The 21500-nt window shown below is 41.9% G+C and overlaps 1 protein-coding gene across 1 annotated transcript; it reads right to left on the bottom strand.

The window, feature by feature from the left end:
• Positions 1–1323: 1323 nt before the first annotated feature.
• Positions 1324–21204, bottom strand: LOC120794501 (germ cell-specific gene 1-like protein). Its single transcript, XM_040135618.1, has 5 exons — positions 20764–21204; positions 19583–19630; positions 16667–16819; positions 3427–3538; positions 1324–1887 (listed from the first exon to the last, which is right to left on the bottom strand). The coding sequence occupies exons 1-5, from the start codon at positions 21062–21064 to the stop codon at positions 1587–1589; spliced, it is 915 nt and encodes a 304-aa protein (XP_039991552.1). The 5' UTR covers positions 21065–21204; the 3' UTR covers positions 1324–1586.
• Positions 21205–21500: the final 296 nt, after the last annotated feature.

Below are 21500 nucleotides of genomic sequence, written 5' to 3' on the forward strand. Positions count from 1 at the left end.
TAAGTCTATTTACGGTAAACAGCTTGAGACCACCGCTGAAATGGCTGCACACCTTTGTCTCGCAGTTTGCACTGAACGAATGAATTTGGCGGGAAATTTGTTGGACTGCTGTGCAACAGCAGAAGTGTCGATGCTAAGTGCAAATAATGGAACAAGTCAAAGGCTGATGGGGAAACTAATGTCCGTTACATATGTCTTCTTTGTAAAGTTATACTTTCACCAGGGTTATAAACAGGATTTCAGAAATGCTGAGGTCAAGATTGTTCTTTTTGCGTACCAACTTTTAATTTTGCCTGGTTTGGTTTCAGTTAAACCTACGAGTGATTATAAAAAGGTCTGATTTAAGACAAATGTTACAAAAAATAATAATAAATATATTTTTATACTTCGTTGGGTATTTTCTGGGGTAATAACTTCACTGCGTTTTTCCTCATCACTCCTTATTAGCCCATAATAAGATATTCAGTGTGTTATCAACTACTTAGCATCTGTGTGGGTTGTGCTGGCTAGAATGCTGCCAGTTGCCAACCAACTGCTGTTGTAACCTAGCTAGGTAACTATAGTAAAAAAAAAATTAAAAAAAACCTACTGATTGTTATTTCATTTATCGAACATACTCTTTGTGATCACTTTTTTCAACTCCATTAAGAAGAAAAAAGTTTCTGTTGTCCTCTTCTGTGGATTTAGGGAGTCAAGGCCTGAATTTCAAAATGTAACTCAATCTAGTCACTGATTATTTCACCGAAGACTATTTCAACACCTTATTTTCACCAAAACTTAAAGTTACACATTGCAGCAGGTTGCTAAAAAGCCCACTTCCCCCCAGATACAGAGGACACTACTTCAGTGTCCGCAGTGGTAGCTACAGCACTGACATTGATCAAAGAAGAGACACTCTTTTAGAAATAGAAAGCCAAAATGCACGAATCAATATTCTATATTAACAAAATATCAAATGACTATGTGCAATGTCAAAGGGGAGACTCGTAGCGATGAACCCAGAGAGATTTATCGCCCAAACGCGGTTCCCCTCAACTCTGCCGAGCTTTTTAGTGTCTTTCAGCTCACTGTTTTGGTTTTGCAGCCTACAATTTTTTGTAAGAGACATTTTTTCTCACAGGTTAGTGCGGACCGAAACAAAACAGAAGCTTAAAGGAGGATAAATATTGGACTTACTTTTGTAAGGTGGCTCCAAATGAATGCTAATGTTGCTCCATGTCTGCTGGATGTTTAAAGAAATGTGCTTTCCAGTGACCTAAAAATCTATTTAATACAGCTTTAAAACAAATTTTTATGTCTGTAAAGATGGGCTCAACAGTTTCATGTAAAAATAGGCAGCTGTTTTGAAAAGCTAACATGTTGGCTATGTCCACTTTATAACACCATAATATGTTAAATGTCTGTGTGATATTCCGCTTGTTCTGGAGTACTGTCACCAAAAGGCCAGAAACCGGATTAATGCCACTTTGAAAATTACAAGAGCTCTCAACTGTGGTCTCAATTTGTCTACAGTAATTATGTGTCATTGTATCAGACTGAACGTGACAATGACACACTGTTGTCTGAAAATGCTACACGCTGCTCCTCTAGCAGTACTCCTCTCCCTGTGGGTCGGGCAGGTCGTTGAGGTCCAGGAAGATGGAGGTATTGGAGAGTTTGCGGCCGTTGGACGACAGGTCCAGCAGCTCCTCAGCAGTGCTGGGCACCGAGCTGATGTACATGTCCCACACCTGCTCCGGAGAGTCCAGCTCCAACAGCTTCTGCTTGATCTTCAGGTTCTTCTCAATGTTTCTGCGCTTGTGCTTGAACTCCAGGATGGTTTTGGTGTAGCGGTTGATGGTGGTGACCGAGGACGCCATGCAGGCAGTGAAAGAACTCCATGCCAGACTAAAGGAGAGAGACGCGCACAGTTTCAACCTCTTTATTCAAACTAGTACATTATTCATTCAGATTTATCAGCTGATAATGTCCTGGATATTGCATTTATTTGCTGAAATGGGCTGAAAATATAGCCTAGATAATATTGAAAACTGCCTTCTGAACGAGAGGCCAGAGAGGGAGAGAAACAGGAAAAAAGTTATGGTTTTTTTACTTTAAATTGTCACTAAAGTTGTTTCATCATCTTGACATAAAAAGCTTGTTTTCTTGAAATTTCCAGATAATTATTTCTGTCACTAGGTTGTCCTATTATTTCATCACCTTGTCATAACAATTGCCCCAAGCTATCAAGACCATTTTTGTCACGATCAAGTAATTATTACGTGACAGGAAAACAAGGTCGGTATGATAAGCCATCCCCAGAGAAACAAAACGTAAAGAAACAATGCCAGGCCTGTTTTGAAGTCTATTCATACTAAACCTATTAAAGCTGTAAAATTAAATTCACCATGTAAGATGCACTTTTGTTCTAAGGCTGTTTTTCACAGTGTGGGTGGGGTTACTAAGTTCCAATTAAATCTTAATGCTCCAGTATTCAGTGACATTATAGACAGTAGTGTGCTTTCAGCTTTTGGCAACAGTTTGTGTTGGGCCCCTTCCTGTTTCAACATGGCACGTTGCAGCCCATGGTTTTGGAATGAGATTCAACGATGACATGTGGTAATAATGTTTTTGAGTTGTCCACATACTTTTGGATATGCAGTGTAAGTGTAGGTTAGTATTGAATACATTATATTTTGTGACAGGGTATTAATACTAGATTTATAGTACTTGAAGTGATGCAAAAAAGATGTGCTCTGTGTACGGTGTTTAACAGGGTATTGATGAATAAATACATTCTTATCTCAGTGCCTTACAATACACTACTATGCATCATTATACATTATGGTTTGCATGCATAACAAACTTCTCTTAAATAAACTAAGACCTTATCTAATTCGATTAGACCTGAAGTGATTACTCTATTTAGTTATAAGCTGATCAGTAAAAATTAATCAACAACTCTGATTAAAAAACATGACTTAAAACAAGTAATCAAAAATAGAAAAGAAAAATTCACTGGTTAGATCTTCTAAAATGTGAATATATGCTGTTTTTTCTTGGTTATATGAGATTAGACTAGACATCTTTGGGGTTTGGAGTGGTGGTCGGGCGAAACAAGCTATTTGAAGATGTCACTTTTGGCTTAGGAAAGATGAACTTATAATGGAAATGATTGTGAGTTACAGTGGTAAAAACAAAATATACAGCTATACACCCCACGTACTAGGCTTTGCAGATTAAAAGAAAATCTCCAGATAGTCCTGACTCACTCTTAAAAAAAAAAAATCTCAATATTCCTAATAATCTCCTCCAAGACTAAATGAACTAAGGAAATGAAAGTAATTTTGTTTCAAAGCAATGTTTTTAGTTGAAAAGAAAAAAGAAAGAATCTATCCTCCCTCCTGTACCTATCTGCAGACTGTCAAATACTATATGTCAACTCACATGTATGACCAGCTGTAGTCCCATGTCTGCGGTTTCCAGTCCTCCGGGCCCAGGCTGACAGTCAGCTGGAAAGCCGTGGTGAACATCATGTGGGCCACCATACCCAACAGACCTGCCACACACAGAGAGGGGACGCTGCGTCGTGACACTGGAAGGAGGAAGGATTGAGCCCACACTCACCCTGGCACCCTCCCTCGGAGAGACGACTCACTTCCCCGCAGCCACCACTCGGTGGCAGTGTTACATAACGCGAGCCCGAGGAGCCACCGGAACACGACGTGAGCCCACTTTCTGGGACATGGCGTGGAAGATCTCCCAGCTCACCCAAATCAGCAAACTAATCAACCAAATGAAGTCTGTCACATAGCACACATCAGACCCAAGTTCCAACCTAGAGCACCAAATCTGAGCTCACTCACCACCAGTGCTAGAACGTAACCGAGAACATTTACTCAAGTACACACAGATCAGCTGATCTGTGTATACAGTACTTAAGCAAGTTTGAGGTTCTTGTACTTTACTTGAGTATTTCCACTTAATTCTTTTTTATGCTTCGACCTCACTATATTTCAGTTGCACTATTACTCGGCTACATTTATTTCACAGCTATGGTTACTTCACAGATTCATATTTTACATAAAAAACATGTGATAACCTTATGAAACGCAACATATTGTTAAAGATTACACCAGAAGTTTCTAACCTTTTTGCCTCGTGACCCCTCACACAAAGTAGTATTCTGTTGGGGCCCCTTGTCAAGTTTCATGCGTCTACAAGTGGTTAGCGGTTCCACCAAAGAGACATTTCCCCTCTAAACTTCCCACGTGGTTTAATCCAAATGATTGTTCAAGTAAATGGTCCAATATCTCATGAAAAAGAAAAAAAAAAGAATTCTGTGTCGTAGAACTTTGTTATGGTGAGTCATGTTTATTATGCAGGTGGTTCTGAGGTTTGTAAGTGCGTCACAGGTATTTTATGGTTTCCTGTTTGGGTGTGATTCAGCGGCCGACCATGATCGCACGTCCTTATCAACGGCTGCACAGACAAGAGAGCCGGTCCTGCTTTATGAGGGGGAGAGGCAGGCCAGTGGGTCTCCAGCCCGGAGCTACGACTGCAGAAAGGATATCACTGGCACAGTCTAACAGTGTGCGACCAGCCACAGAGATTTGTGTTTCTCTGGTTAAGACGTTCTTTTAAAATTGGGATGAGTAAATCTTAGTAAATTTCAGTCAGTCCTCAACAATGTAGATACGTTAATTACTTATGCATGAATCATAGGCCTCTGCCTGGGATTTAGAAATAGGATTAACTGATGCAACGGCAGATTTTGAGAGATAACTATGGTAATCACATCCGAGTGTTTTCGTTTGTGAGATAAAGAGAAAAGGAGTCAAAGAAGGAACAGAGACAAGTGACTGTTTGCTAAGTCCCGTCCCACAGTGGGGTCCAAAAGTCTGACACCAAAGTGGTCTCAGACTTACGGGCTCCGCTGTACGATCGAGCGGACAAACACACTGTCTAATCCACTCCTTACAGTTTTGCATTTGCGTTTTTTGGTCTCCGAAAGGCTTTATATGCTGACTATCTCTCTTACTGTGGCCCCACACACATACACACTGTTTTTGCATGTGGAGAAATCCAAAGTGTGACAGACCTGCCGTCAGCAACGGGTACAGAAGTGATGGTACAGACGAGCTAATTTAAGAGACCTACATCTAGTTCTGTCTGTACTTTTTCATCTTCCACTCCTTTAATCAGTGCCACGTGTCCTTTTCTCAAGAACACGTCTTCCCGTCTCTCCTTGTCTTCCAGCGCTTGTCTCGTTTTCTGTACTCCCATTCATTTATTTTTCCATTTGTGTCTGCTTTTTTTTTTTTTTTTTCCCCCAGTTATGCTCCAGATTTTGTTAGCTAAAGCACGGGCTCTGGCTCTCATCACACTGGACTCCACCGTCACCCATAAAATAGAGCAGGAATAAAAACCAGCTTGCGTAGCCTACCAATCCGATTACCACATAAGCCTCCCAAATCCCTGGACTGAACAAGAGCGCACCAGATTCAGCACCAAACACCTAAATTCTCATCTCATCCCTATCAATGCTCATGTTTATTCCTCAAGATATCCCAGTGCCAGTTATCCCAGATCAGAGGCAGCTTTGTGTCGGGACGACTGAAAGAAATCTGAGATCTTGCCACCTTCTGTCATGTGGAAAATGAGCGTCTTCGGCTCACGCAAGGTCAGTTCACCCTATATGAAGACAAAAAATGTCGATGAAGGTTGTTTATTTTTAGTGCAAAAGCACTCAACAAGGACACACGACGCTCCTTACACAGTTCAGCCGAATTAGAGAGAGAAAGTGGTTTAGTGCCATCTGTACACGTTGTCATGACCTCCACGGTCAGAAGGGGCAGCGAGGTTGACCACAGATGAAAAAATGAATTCATCAATGAATAAAAGGTTTTTAATGGAATTTTGATCTATCAAATTATACACACCACACAATATTCCCTCCTTATCTTGTTCTGTTTTTCTTTTCTCTGTTTGAGCAAGGTATGTCACGCACAGGCCTCAGTGACGCCTCTCCTCATTATAGGGATGTCTGGAAAACCCTGTGATTCTATTTCATTTTGTTCTCGGTTACAAGAGGCAGTCGATCCTATTGTCCATTGCCTCCCAACCAGCAAGAAGTCACAAGATGATTAACAGAACAGGGAAGAAAAAAACAAGGAAAAAAAATGGCTGTGATGAGGGGTTGCATGTAGACACTGCTTCATTTTAAAGACGCCTATACACTGTTGTATAATGGTGAACCAGCAGGCTCATTGATTACCACACTGCGCGAGATGGGTCCAACAAAATCTTGATTCCACGTGGGCGGAAGTGTTTAGGCATTTCAAAAAACTGGCTGGTGAATTATAGTGCTACAAGGTAAACAACAGTAACAAAAATGCAAGTTGAAGCAAGTCGGCATTTCACACCCACCATCTGTGTTTCTCTGTTGAAAATGCGACAAAACAAAACAAAAACAAAAAAAACAAGGTTTGGCCGCAGACATGGACCTATTAGAGCCCCTAAAAACTTTGGTTGGAAATCATAAATATTTCTTTCTAACATTAAATATTCATGACGAAATAAGCAACAATTAAAGCTAAGTTTGAAAAAAAAAAAACCCCACTGCTTCATCAGGTCACATGTTTTGGTTGGCTATAAAAGCAGCACTGAGTGTTTTTTGTGGACTTGCAGCACAATCACTTAAAAACTGAGGAAAGTGCTGTTTTTACAGGAACTGTAAAATTAAACACCCACATCAAAAATTATCCTCAACAAAAAAAAAAAAAGTTGTGTCTCTGTCTTTCTTCCGCACACTTTTTTTTTTTCCATCATTCTCTCACTCTACCTCTTCATACACTCTCATCATTCCCCAGATGACTGACATGTGTAATAAAGGTTAATCTGGTCCCTTCTGTTGTTACTGTGGACCTCATTACCATAACCACTCTCAATCTATTCACCCCATTAAAAGCAGAAAAAAACGTCTAAAAGCCTTCCTTCATTCAGACATTTTACAAGGAAACTAAACCCTAAGATAAGCCTGGGAAGCCGTTAAAAAGCCAACAGGCTGGGACAAATACCCCAAAAAATGTCAAAATGAACTTTTCTTTTTTTCAAGGATAAGAACTACATTCAGTATGAACGTCAGGCTTCACCTCCACATTTATGCAAACAGCTTACTTCTCCAGAGAGCAAGTCACATATAAATTAAACATAAGACAATGCAGAGGGGGGCTGAGAGGTTCAGTTACTGTTCGACTGAAAGTTAGGACAGGCAGAATGCCAGGGCACGGCCATGAAAACATAACTCACTGGAGCCTGAGCTTTAGAGGCTTCGGCAGCAGGAGAACATGCTGGGTTTGACCCCTGTCAGCTAGAAATGAAAAGTTGAGGGTACCACAACTGGAGGACTGAAATATTGGACAACAATTCCTCTCTGTTGTGATACACTGATACCGAAGACTGTGTCCATTCTTTGAACCTATGGACTGCCCCTGCCAGATGTAAAAGGCACCTAAACCCAAATATTTTCTTTTTTCATATCCTATCCTGTCGGGATGACGAGGTATAGCTGTTGTTTTGTTGAGGGAATTTGTACATGGTTATTAGGGACCTTCTAAGATTCCCAGACAGTGTTTGCCAGGGCAGAAAAGGCATGTAGGATCTAGTTAAGATACAGTTCACCTTGTTGTCTGTTCCTGTTTGGGTGCCAGAAATATTTGGGCTTCAGTACAGAAGCCTGGTTGGGCTCTCATTCTAACGTGGAGCTGCATTAGCCTTCTTGAAAACCTTAAAATTAAAGATGCACTAATCAAATTTTTATATTCATAATAGATCAAATTAATACATGCAATGTGAAATGGTCAGATGGCATTAAATCTATGGAGCGTTTTAATGTCTTTCAGCCAATTGTTTCTTATTTCTGACACATAACTTTACTGTTCTTGTTGACTCCCACCACTCTCATCAACCTCATTTTCCGCAGACGGCAGACTGTTTTTTTCTGCTGGACAGCTCCGATAAACCCCACTATACACTACCTGCCCAGCGCCAAAAAAGCAGACTGATACCTGCTACTGGTGAACACAGTGGTCTTTTTATTAGCTATAGATCCAGATATTTCCCTCTGGGGTTGTTTGAGACCAAAACAGAGCTAAAACAATATTGAATATTCGACTTAATTACACCAGGTGACCAGAAGAAAAACTCCTAATTTACGCTAATGTTGCTCTGGTGTGCTGGATGTGCAAATAGGCAACTGTTTGCTAACATGTTTCCCATATCCACTAAATAAGGTGATAATATGTATTTTGTATTTACAGCTTGTTCTGCTGCCCCCAAGAAGCCAAAACATCATAGGACAAATGATGGACAAGTAACAAGTGTGCAGAATAACTCTAAATAAAGGACTATAAATGATGATAACTTACTTGAAAACAGATGGTTAATGAGCTTTAGTCTAATGATTATATGCAGCTATCTTGGAATATGCATACTGAACAATTTCCGGACGACTTGTTCCTGATTAGCTCTGAATCAGCTGTTAAATGACATTTAGTAAAAGGACTGCACTTCTATTTAGCGCATTTGTGCAGAATACTTTATAGTGCCACACACTCATCCACAAACACACACATACAGCATGGTATGATGGTTGAGATGCCAGAGAAGGCTTTAGCCTGCACATCTGTCCTTGGCAAAGGACATGTTGACATCAGACAACAAATGAATGTGTTGTTATTGATAGAAAATAAACTTGTTCTGAACTGATAATAAAGAATAAGATGCATGTATTACAATAACTTAACATACTGTATGTTTAATAATTAGCTGGGTAGCGTTTAGTGTGGCTGTTAGGGTTAGGGGTTAATAATGGAGTATATGGATGTAAATATCAATGTGTATGTTCTCTGAATTTCATGATTAAAATGTTTTTGTTTTTTTAAATTCTTCTCTATACGTAAGTGTATGGTGGGATGAGAGAAGAAGGGTAATTCATTGTAAGGTAAACGTTAAGTTTAAGCACATGATGCTGCACCATTTTCTTGAAGAGCCTTAAAGGATAAATTCTGTGAAAGACCAAAACCAATCTGAGGCTCTCAGCCCTCAGCCCAAGGTTTCCTTTTGGTGATGTAAGTCATTAAAAAGTAATCACAAATACAGTGGGGTCCGAAAGTCTGGGGTCTTGGAAAGTGGTCTCCCAGTGGTCTCCCCACTGTATATTATTTCATCAGAAAAAAAAAGTTGAGTAGTAATTTCCTAAAACAGCCAGGCATGGCAGTATTTAGCAAACATTACCAAAAAAGGCACGAGTGGTGCATTTGTTGGCGACTATTTTCTGCTGTGGATGAATACACATTTAGTACATGTGTGAGTATTAACTACAGCAAGATAGTGTTTCTGGGATTGATTTACAATCCCTGATTTGTTGCTTAATGGTTTCTTGGTAAGTAATCTGGATTTTATGTACCTTATTGCAAAGTGTTACCATGGAGTTTCCTGATATTAAAGAAATAGAAATATCATTACCAGTTTACTGTACAACAGTGACAGATAAATGTCCCATGACAATCATGAGACACCAAACAAGTCATGCATAGCCTGGAGGATATCTAACCAGTAAGCGCACAGCGTGTTCATTGCTTCACATGCCAACAAGATCAAGGGGGATTTAGCTGACTCTGTACTTCAAATTCAAATCATTCGTCATAGTAAGAAAAACTCTAAACTGATCAATATGCATTCTCAGGCTCAGCAAAGTCTAAGTATGCCATGTTTCTGAAAAGAGTTTCTCCAGACCTCCGTCAGTGGAGTAAAAAGCGTAGCACACAAGATTATCTAAACTTTGCTCATTAGGGACATTCCTTTATAGACGTCGTGCTGAATGCTTTATAGAAGATAATACTTGCAGATCTCAAGATAGGTCCTGGAATATGACAGTGACTTAAGTCTTTAAAATTTGGACTTCACTCCTTATCTAAACCCAATAGAGACATAAAGGGGAAATCTGTTGTTTTTCAACTTCAGTTCAACAGAAATGACCTCAAACACTTGTCTTCGAGCCTGACCAAATGCAAACACTCAAAGTAGACCCCTGTGCATAGCACAGCAGATCAACTCCTTGGTCGAGTAGCCAGCTAATTTACTGGGGGTATTCATCAGTTTGAGTTTGCAGCTTACTTTCGATTTAGCTTATGTGCATGCTTAAAAACAAGTGTTTGAGATGCTTTATGGTAAATTGGAGTTTTTTGGAAAGCTGTAAGAGGCTTGTGCTCCTTGCCCCAATCAAAGCGGTACTTGCCAGAGTCGTGTTTCCCAAATCACTACAACAGAGCTGGTAAGTAAAATGGTATCTTGACCCTTATTAATAATGGACAAATTCCCACTTAAAAAGAATAGTTAAATACAGTTATTCTTGTTTTTTCTGAGAGTGAGATGAGGTGATTGATGTCACTCGCCTGTCTGTGGGTTAAGCTCAGCTAATCGCCTAGCTTAGCATAAAGAATGGAAGCGGGGGGAAACAGCTAGTGTGGTTCCGTCTAAAGTTCAACAATACAGCTACCAGCACGGGGAAGTCACAGTGAGGTTGACGGGATTGGTACAATCATGCCTGTACAAAAACCTATACCAGAACGGAGCGTATCTGGCTACTCCTAAAGACATACATTTCTACTTGTGAATAGATTAGACAAATGAGGTACATGTTAAGAGCATGTTAATTAGAGAGCTCTACAGGTGTTGGTAAGTGTATTTTTGACATCTGGAGATAGCTAGTCTGGTAATTTCCTCCATCTTCCAGTCTTTATGCTAAGTTAGGCTAATTGCCTCTGGGCTCCAGCTCTGTAGTGAATGTACAGACATGAGATCGGTATCGATCTTCTCATCTAACTCTCAGAGAAAAAGCTAGTAAGGATGAGATCAGCAGCGAACTCGGATGAATAGATGAGTCGCGGAGCACATGATGAAGGTTTGTTAACATTTAAACTTGAAGGGTGCTGTCATCTTAAGGAAACACTCTGCCTAATAAAGCCTTTGTTTGTGCACCTGATAAAATGTTACTGGCTCCACACATGGTTGCTCTACTCACTCTGGTTGTGTCTGTCGAAGCATCAATTTTAAGGTGCAAGACTGACAAATGCGAAAAGCGTGATACTGACTCCATGTACTCCAGAATTCAGGCTATTCTAGAGTCAAAAGGCAGCCTTACTGGCACTGCCTGGCTGTTGCTAGTAAAAAAGGACCCAGTGCATATGTTACACATTTTAAACATCAAAGAATATGTTCAAAGTGTGGACCCAGGTCGCAGCTCTTTGAGACATTTTCGGACTCTGACTCTGACCTGTCAAGTCCTTAAAATGCTGCGAGTCATTGCTGTTGAGCAGAGTATCTTTTGCTGCTGATTCGCTGCCCAGAGTGTGGTGGTCGAGATTATTTTCACAGAGTGGATTAGAAAGAAAGTCATTGTTAATTCCTTCGCCAAGAGAGGGAGGCGGACTGCAAACTGGCTGGAAATCTCTCAGTGGCTGAGAGGCTGCAACTGGCCTGAATATGTGATTGGCCAATTGTTTTAAAGCTGAACTAATCTCAAAATTCTTTTTTTCCCAGGAAATTTGTATCCTCAGGTTTGGTTCTTTGACTTGTAAGCTTAAAAACCGACATAAAACTGATATACACTGATCAGCCACAACATTAAAACCCATAACTGGTTTTAACGTACCTGATTGGTGTATTTTCCAGCAGCGACAAAACCCTTCTACATTAGCGTTCTCCAAGGGGCATAGAAAATGTTGGTACAGGCAATTTGACTTGTGCAATATTTGTGTGGGTGGGCACTAAAAGTAGTTAATCATATCACTTCAATTCCTAGCGCCACACAGCCAGTTAACCTGCTGGGAGCCACTGTTGTTACCCATTTAGTCCCATCTGTTTGACAATGCCCTTTGTTTACTCCGTGGCTCTGTTCGAGATCACGCCCTTGCTTACTCATTCACTACTCCCTGAATAACAGACCATATTCAGATTCATACAGTACTGAATTGTTTTACCAGTTGCGTTGTGATGACAAACGTCGGGGGCTGAGTGACGATTACGGCAGCAGACTGTCTGGGGTGGTTGATGTGCGCACAAAGTGCAGGAGTTCAACCTCAACCAAGTGCTGCCGGTTCCTATATGTGAGGTTTTCTGCAAAAATCGGCGTAAAGCATTTATGGCAAGAGCTGTGCGATTGGCTATGTTGACATTTAAAATCACTGATCACAGATAGACGACTGTTGAATGACTGAATGAGAACTGCTTTTTTTTGCAGCTGGTCTTGTTTTATTTATGAGATTTATCTATTGGAAAGGTTTTTTTAAAACATGCAGAGGAGGATCTGCCCCGAGTAAAGGGCAAACTGGCTTTTTACCCAATCACTGCACCACTGACCACACTAACACTACACACTCTAATTAATCATCACGAGCACCAAAAAAACAAGGGTAACAATTTCAGGTTTTTAATGATTTTAAAAAGGCTTTTGATTCTATTTGGCAAGAGGGATTTAATTATAAAACACTCCAAATTGGTGTAGGGGATAAACTGTAGGACATAATTAAGTCAAAGAACATCAGTAATAAATTTGGAGTCAAAATTGGCAACAAAACTACAGGTCTCTTCAACAGTTTATCTCCAACTCTATTTAACATCTACATTAGTGACCTAGTTGTACTGCTGGACCAATCCAGAACCCCTGGCTTAACCCCTTACCAATACGGAAGTTAAATTCCTGCTCTGTGCTGACGACCTAGTGACTGCTGTCACCCACACAAGAAAGACTACGACAGAACCTGGACCTCCTGAAGCAGTACTGTCAAACCCGCGCCCTGACAGTCAACTTTATCAAATCTGAAATCACCATCTTCCAAAAGAAACCAAATATCGTTTCAAATTCAAATTAGGAAACAGATCACACCCTATATTATGATCACCTGGGGTTCACAATCCGTGCCTCAGGTAACTATGATCTGGATGTGAATTCTTTTCAACAAAAAGAATGTAGAGAATTTTATACATTTTGAATTAAATTTTACAAAATAGACACGCCAGTAAGAATCTGGACTAAAATATTTTACAGTGTAATCCAACCAATTGCCCTTTATTGTAGTGAAGTGTGGGATCCACTCAGTCATGAGGACCGTGATAAACATCCAAAGAAAAACACCAAAGGATGCATGTGAGACAGAATTAGGCCATTGCCCACTGATTATTAACATTAAAAAAAGAACATTTAAATTTTGCTTACATCTCAAATAGAGCCCCTAAAACGCAAAAGAGTCCCTTCTGTCAGCCAGTCCTGAGGCAGCGCTGATCAAATAACACCCAGTACCGGTCAAACTCGGACCAGCACTGCTCTCAAACCACGAATCAGAGCAAACCCAATTATTAAATTCGCAGAAGATGCCTATCTGGAACGCTGGACGAATCAAACCACAACTCAGAACAAACTTAATTGCTATCTGGCCCTAAACCATGAATATAAACTAGCAGAGTACCTCTTTACAGTCAGAGGCAGATCCAGACCAAATACAGACCTAGTGACCACAGTCTAACCACAGAGGGAGGATGATACAATACGTCCTGGATAGCAACAGAGAAAAGAGTCTGTTGTCACTGACAGGTGAGGTGGAGACAGAGATGCACTTCCTCTTAAAATGTGACCAATATGATATCATCAGAGTGGAATACTTGAAGAAATCTGAATTGTTAATCCCAAACTTAGCAGAGCTGTTGACAGTGAAACGCAACAGGTTCCTTTCGGAGAGGGACAGGCAGCATCTTAGCTGCACAGTAGGTGACTGCATGTCACAAACCGAGGGAATGTGACAAATAATTAACTTGACACAGCCTGTAGTACATATACACGTGTTCATTGTTGTTCGCCATTTTCTTGCACTTTTTATTTATTTATTTAATTTTTTTTCACTTAATGAACTGTATTTTTTTTTTCCTCTTCTTATTATTGAACTGTATTATCCTCGACACTTTGGCAATATTGTTCACCTGACATTCATGCCAATAAAGCGAACTGAATTGAACTGAATTGAGGGAAAGAGAGAGACTCCAGCTATTGCCGCCTCTACAGCCCGGGTGTGGTTGAGCAGCTGTGCCCATCACAGTCAGGACTGACAGCAGTGGCTCCACAAATGAAGAATCGGCTTCTCCAGAAAACCATCTTGTTGTCTGGATGTTGCAGAGCAGCACGATGCGAACACAAAGGAGCAGACGTGTTGTTATTTTCACATTGAATTAGTACAATGGTAATGGGAATAAATAAGGAAAGATAGTTTGGTGAAGCTGTTTATACGATCCCATCAGTCCAACGCTTTTAAGTCTTAATGCTACTGTATCTCATGTTGTAAAAATCTCATTGCATCTCATTGCAAAATGTCATACAGCAGTGTTTCCAGGATAGTGCATTTCAAGAATAAAACATTAAACGCTAAAAAAACTGCAAAGACTGTTGGAGAGGAGGTCATGACGCACGGTATTAATGAGCCCCCGTGAACCCAGTAACTCCCTGCCGATTCTTCCAAAAAAAAGTCTGGAGAAGGCAGAGAGACTGCCCGATATTCTAATAAGTGTCGCAGATAGAAATGGATAGAAATTAAAATTTTGTCTCAGCATCCTATTGTTGTTGCTGATGAAATTTATAGGCCATTTTATGACCGTGACATGGTCTGAGAAATTTAACACAAAGGCAGATTTATGGCAGCAGCTGTATGATATATCACACTGAAAATGAGTCTTCTCAGAGAAGTTGACTTCCTCGCTCTAGCACACATTGTGTTTAATATTTCTGTGTCTTGTGGTACTGTGTTAATCATGTTTAATAGATGTTTGACTAAATGTCTGAAAGCCTCTCTAACAGATTACGGCTATGTATCTGGCGCAGGCTCTGTATGATATGAAATACAGTGAGTCAATTCACAAGCTGCTTTGGGGCTCCTCTCTGAATGCACCTAGAGCAGTGATGAGGGAACGACTTTGCGACACTTTGTGGCAGAAAAAGAGGACAGGAGCTAGGATTTTATGAGGCTGGAGCAGGGTCGGAGGATACTGCATTCTTTCCGCAACCCAGCGCAGCGGTGTTTACTAATCAGCATATGGTACTTGTTATGCCATGGACAGTAGTGTTGTAGTTCCATTGTGTCATTTTTCAGGGCACCATATGTTGGAAAATGCACACATCCATCCGTTCATCCATTAGCTATACCGCTTATCCTTTGAGGGTTGCGGGGGGGGTGAAGCCAGTCCTAGCTGACATTGGGCGAGAGGCAGGGTACACCCTGGGTAGGTCACCAGTCTATCAGAGGGGCCGACACTCTTAGAGACAAACAACCAGTCACGCTCACATTCACACCCACGGGCAATTTAGAGTCGCCAATTTATCGGCCTGTCGGAGGTCACCCCCACAGGCACAGGGAGAATATGCAAAGAGAACAGGCCCACAGAAGAACATGCACACAGAAACCGGGGTTCGAACCCAGAACCTTCCTGCTGTAAGGCGACAGTGCTAAACACTGCACCACCTTGCCGCCCTTGTACATGGTACATATAATTCCAGTACATATAATACACTATATGAAGTGTAACGTTAGTTCAGGCCGGACACTGAAGTCGCGCTCGTATTGACTGATGGGCATCAGCCATTTCCAGTTTGCTCCAAAGTCATTCGCTAGGAGCGTCCAATAATATCCATGCAGGTGTACAGTGCGGACATTATAACCTGCCACTCAACACCTAACTCTGCTGATTAGGCTCATGCCAACGCTTGCTGCCGCAGCTCCTTCCACCACCACCACCTCCTCCACTTTAACAGCTTTCTCAAAGATCAGAGCCTTTTCTGCCAAATCTAACCGTGTAAGCATCTGCTACAAATGGCCATTTCCTTGACATAAGTCTCTCGGACTGAAATAAGTAAGTGATGGAAACAGCCCGTGACTCTGTACATTACTCCCTGTCACAATTTGAATGACAGGATACCAAGTGCTGAGATTACAGGACTAGATAATACTACTGTCTTCTTGTCAACACACCTGGACCTATGAAAGAGAGATGGCTGGTGCCAGCTACAACCCCTCCTTTCTATAATGTGGGACAAACACTCCACTGAGTGTACAGGAGCTGCCATTGACTCAGCAGGAGTTGAAATAACATTAATCAGCACTAACGTTGTCAAGCTTGGTTAACTAGCTACCGCAGTGCAATGGGTCCTCCCAAATGGTGAACATTGTAAAGGCGCAGACAGCTTAAATCACTAGCCAGCCTTATGTGGGCTTGTTGAGAAAGGTGAGAAAATGCATATTATCAACATTCAAAGGCCATGACATTCTCCAGGTCTCAAACGTTAGTCAACCGGGGCCAAAGAAAATGGCCACCCAAAATTAAAACACTATTTCCACAAATATGTCCAAACAACATTTTATCTTCTTTTAAAAAGCGTAAAAATGCACACAATATCTGCAGTATCATCAAAGTTTATGTTTCCTTACGCAAAAAGTGAGGAAAATTCAAATTCCAGTTCAACTTTAAGAAAAACAACACAGGGCAGGTATTGCTGTGTGCAACCATCCAGGCACAACATTTTGGTTTGATTCATTTAAATATACTCCATGTGATATCTTGATGCAAATATCACGACGCTACTCACCTGAGAGCACAGTGAATATGGCGGCGAAGGCGTTGAGCTTGAGGCCGTCGATGACATTGCCAAAGTGACACACCTCTATCGACATGAGGATGCCTCCGGTGGCCAGCAGGAGGATGTACAGGCACTCCGCAACAATGCAGAGCCACAGCACTCCTGGGGGGAGAATTAATTATGGCAAAGGAAGAGCAAAGAGGAAGAGAAAGAAAAAGACAGGAAAACAAAAAAAAGACATACTCATGTTGTGGGAGTGGGGATGAACACGGTTGAGCGAATGATGGGGGGGGTGTAGCGACAGGAAGTGAGAGAGAAGAGTGACGGGGGTGGGGAATTGAGAAAAAATATAGGTAAGGAAAGGCAAAGCAAGAGGAGGAGGTAGGGGAGGACTATGAGTCGGGAAAGGTGGACCAGTGACCCCGTTACCCATATCATTAACCTTCACAGTCAGAGAAAGGATATATGATCTACCAAGAGGCGCACAACATCCTGGGCTCACGGCGGTGTGCGTGGTAGGACGAAATATCAGTGGATTTAAAAGCCTGTGCATGTAAGCTGTGTAATTGCATACATCACCCAATGGCAGGTAGTTATTGTGTGGTTAATTAATCACAAGGCGGACTAAAGTAATATGCCTGTTACCTAAAATATCCCTGTATGAATTATGGATAGAGTTACTTCCTTCAGCTAAAAAAGTCTTTTTTACCTTCTCTTAATTGAATTCCACACTTCAGTTAAATATGTCTTCAATTAAATTTAGAGTGAGAGGGTGGAAAGGATTAGGAAAAACGTTCAAGGACATATCAGGTGTTGAAACTGGAGTTTTGCCCTTATTTTGCTGTGATACCTAATATGTTAATCATATAATATCAGCATGTGGTAGAGCAGCATGCAGTTGAAATTGCTGCAAAAGAGAGTGAAGGTCTCAACTGGATGTAAAGCAGGTGGCGTCGCTTGATGCCAGAAAACCCTCCCGTCTGAGAGCGCTGGCATCCACGCTGTGATTTCAGTGTCCGAGGAGCTCTGTGATTTCAGGGTCGGTGTATGGTTGTATTTGAGTAAAACCTCCAAAACATGGAGTTGTCCGGTTCCAGACCTCTAAATTGCTGCCCACTTTTTGTATTTTTCTCGGCGAGCCACATAGGTCTGGTGTTGTGCAGAGTGACGATTGTTTCCATAGTTGGAAAAAGAACCAAGCCAATCAGAGGTTTGTCGGCAGGATTAAAGGATAAAGATTTTGTTTTTCTGTACCTTCAGTTTTTGTCCACAAATCCCATGAAAAGTCCAAAACCAACAAAGTGTTAGTCTGTCTCTCAATACTGTCTGACTTCCCTACCCTGTCTGTGGCTCTTGGCCCCAAGCCCATTGGATTCAAAATCTGATACGTTCTATGGATGGGGACATCATCTTCCTGTGCTTGACTACAAAAATATCGACAGAAACATTGCTGGAAAAATAGCGTCGACCGTGGGTGAAAGTAGACATACAGGTTGCTGTGACTTGACGGTGAGAGATAAAAATTCACAAAAGAATAGCTCGACATTTTAGGAAATAATCTTATTTGCTTTCTTGAAGAGAATTAGACCCCCGCAGAAACACATCTTGTTGTTTTTACACATTGGTTTTTACATAACGTGAGATAATGTGTTGATTTTGTCACCTTTGGACAGAGCCAGGCTAGCCGCTTCCGCCTGCTTCCACTCTTTATACCGACGGCCTCCCGGCACGCGAAAGTGGTATCGTTCTTCTCGTGTCACTCTTGTCAAAGCAAGCAAACAATCATATTTCCAAGAAATGTTTCCAAACTATTCCCTTGGATCATTTCGCTACTCTGATGGACATGACGAACTAACAACCGCTCCCAAACGAAAAACAGCCATCACGAGCAAGACGTGAGACTGACTAGTGAGGTGGAAAGAAAAATGACGAGTAACAGGCTAAACATTGAGTAATGCACTGACGAGCCAGTTTGTGCACGGGAGGAGGGCCGAGGGAACTGATTAGGAGGCACGAGACTGTGTGGAAGTGATTGAATTTTTGAGACAACACTTGACTTATTACCTAACAGTGCAAGTGATCAGTTACTCCCCAGCACTGTTGTGTCACTCAACCAAGAACTATTGATTTTGCCAACAACACTGTAATGGGGAAGATTTAGCCCTCGCTCGTTAACCTTATTACTTTAGACGAAGAAGGGGGAAGACGCCTTTGTTTGAGGGAGGGATAGGCCCACTGGAAGCCTTCTATTGACTCACCCCAGCATGATGGACATATTTTCATTGCAGTAAGCCTACTGATGTGACTTTGAAATCAGTGAAGGCTTAAAGATTAAAGGAGGAATGGGTGCAGCTTTTGCAGGCCCATAAATGTTGTAACAGCTGTTTGATTGATACAGGGAAACCCGTTGGCAGAAAGTGTTGGCCAGGATTTAATCACAGTGACAAAGGGTCTTAAATGCCTTTTCCAAAATGTCCACTTCAGTCAAAATGGTCACCACAGTGCTAAGCAGCTTACTTAGAGCAATCAGAAAACAGCCTTTATAACCAAAGAGCTAAAGATTTGAGGCCTCAAGATGAAAACCTGAAAACCTGAAAAAAAAAATGTCTTTTTCTAATTTCCTTTTATGGACAACTTGTCAGCCTCTCATGACACTTAAACCCATGTGATCAGCACAATCAACTTCTTAATTTTATAAAACACAGCTGGATGACGCCTTGTTGCTTTTTTTTCTTGCTTTTTAGATTTTTTTTTTACACTGAATCGCTGCAAAAAACGATCCACGATTTTATGTTCCTTTTGCAGCAGTCAGCTTGCAATGCATTGCCACATGCTCATAAATAAGTAACTAGCTGGCAGTATGAATGTTTCCATGTCACCGACAACATGTGTATATGCAACAATATTTTATAAATATATGCTTACCTCTTTCATTTGAAGGTGCAACATAAAGGAAATTTCTGCATGTTTCACCTGTAAAAGAATATACATGAGACATTTCACTGACACTTTCGTGACAGGATGGCCACCCCTCCAACACGCTGATCAGTGGGCTATCTGTCATCCACCCTTTTTCCAGATTGGAACAGAGAGTCACAGGTAGCCCATTTCACTTTGTCCGACAAAGATAAAGCTGTGATATATAGAAGGAAAAAAAGGAGGAAAAAAATCCCCATTTGATCCAATCTGTGGAGGGATTTCTTTTCTGTGTTTGTGCAATAACAAGCTCTGCCACCTCCCCCCCTGCATGTCAAAACCTCCTGCCTCAAATAAGCTTGTAGCGGCGTGTTGGCCAGAAATTCTGCTGTCAACAAAACAAACGCTTTCTGCAGCGCTCCGGAGACAGACACGGATTCTGGAGCTACGTGTTCCCGGATCCGCAGCTGGGGGACGTGCACCTCTTAGCCGGTTCATCTGGAAGTGACCAATAAATCAGATGAACAGCTTTCACACACAGTTGTAAATGCTGTGGCTAAGAGAATGAAACAGCAGCTCTGAAGTGGATATGATACACATCTAATCTTGCTTTTTCCTGTTTTTTTTTTTTTTTTCTGAGACCTTAAAATTAAGCCGCAATGACCAGCTGATTTATCCGGAGACAGAAAGTTAATTATAATTCATTATTATTATCATTATTAATCATTTGAGACATTTATCAAACGAAAAACACTCTATCGTGCCAAACAATCTCTGGTTTCAGCTTCTCAAGTGTGAACATTTTCTGCTTTTTCTAGTCTTGAAGGATATCAAACTAAATATCTTTGGGTTTCGGTGAGACAAAACAAGCGATCTGAGCACGTCAGCGTGGACATTGTGTTATTAGTCTCTGTTATGGACCAAACATCCTCACCTGAAATCCTCTAAACGAGCCCAACAACCTGTTTCTTTTCAATACCGAGGAGCAGGTGTTGAGATTGGAGATGATTCTTACGTTCACGTAATAAATGTAACTTTCACATCCATTTCTGAGACTCTTCACCGGACCCAGTCTGCGTTAAAAGCAGGATTCAAAAGGTTTTTGACGGACTTTGCCTTATTTTTGTTGGGTCACCGGATCGACGTGCCTCCGTGGACGCGCGGCCCGGCGCCTCTCTTCCACAACTTACCGGTCATGTTGATGTTCTGCTCGCAGGAGAACCAGATGCCCGTGTGAAACTTCCTCATCACGTACTTGTCCTCGCCGGTCTCCCAGATGTACTGCACCAGCCGCGTGTCGTTGAGGTTGGAGCTGTTGAACCTGATGCAGAAGGGCTGCTTGGCGGTGACCGGGCCGGTGCAGAACGGCTTCACCACTTTCCGCGTCCCCTCGCACCAGTAGCTGGTGGTGAGGGCGGACACGGCCAGGAACAAGGCGACGAAGTTCAAGGTGAGAGCCAGCGACGCTCTCCGCCGCCGGTCTATCCCCATAACGGCGAGCGGAGGAGTGAAGACGCCTAACTTAATCCTCCGCCTTGTATGACACCGGATTCTGGCGAGGTCTCCCCCTCAAATCCTCATAATCCGGTTATGTCCGTTAATATATCCGCGGCTAATTATCGCGGCGAGTCTGGCCCCTACTTCTCTCACATCTGCTCCTCCAGTGCAGCTGACTCTTTCATTTTGTAGGCTGCCCCCCACACACACACACACACACACACTCACTCATACCCACCTGATACACCCCCTCACACACACACGCCCCTCTTCTCGGCCTCGTGTCGCTGAGGAGATGAGCGGCGGAGCTCGTGCGCTCCTCCGCGGGTCCTTGATGGCATTTCTCTCTCAAGAGAAACCGGTCACCTCAGGAGGAGATGTTGCTTCTCTTTGGTCGACTTTTGCCAGTGGGACTGCTGGGTAATTCCCG

Source organism: Xiphias gladius, chromosome 9 (genome assembly GCF_016859285.1).
Source record: "Xiphias gladius isolate SHS-SW01 ecotype Sanya breed wild chromosome 9, ASM1685928v1, whole genome shotgun sequence".
In the NCBI taxonomy this organism is placed as follows: domain Eukaryota; kingdom Metazoa; phylum Chordata; class Actinopteri; order Istiophoriformes; family Xiphiidae; genus Xiphias; species Xiphias gladius.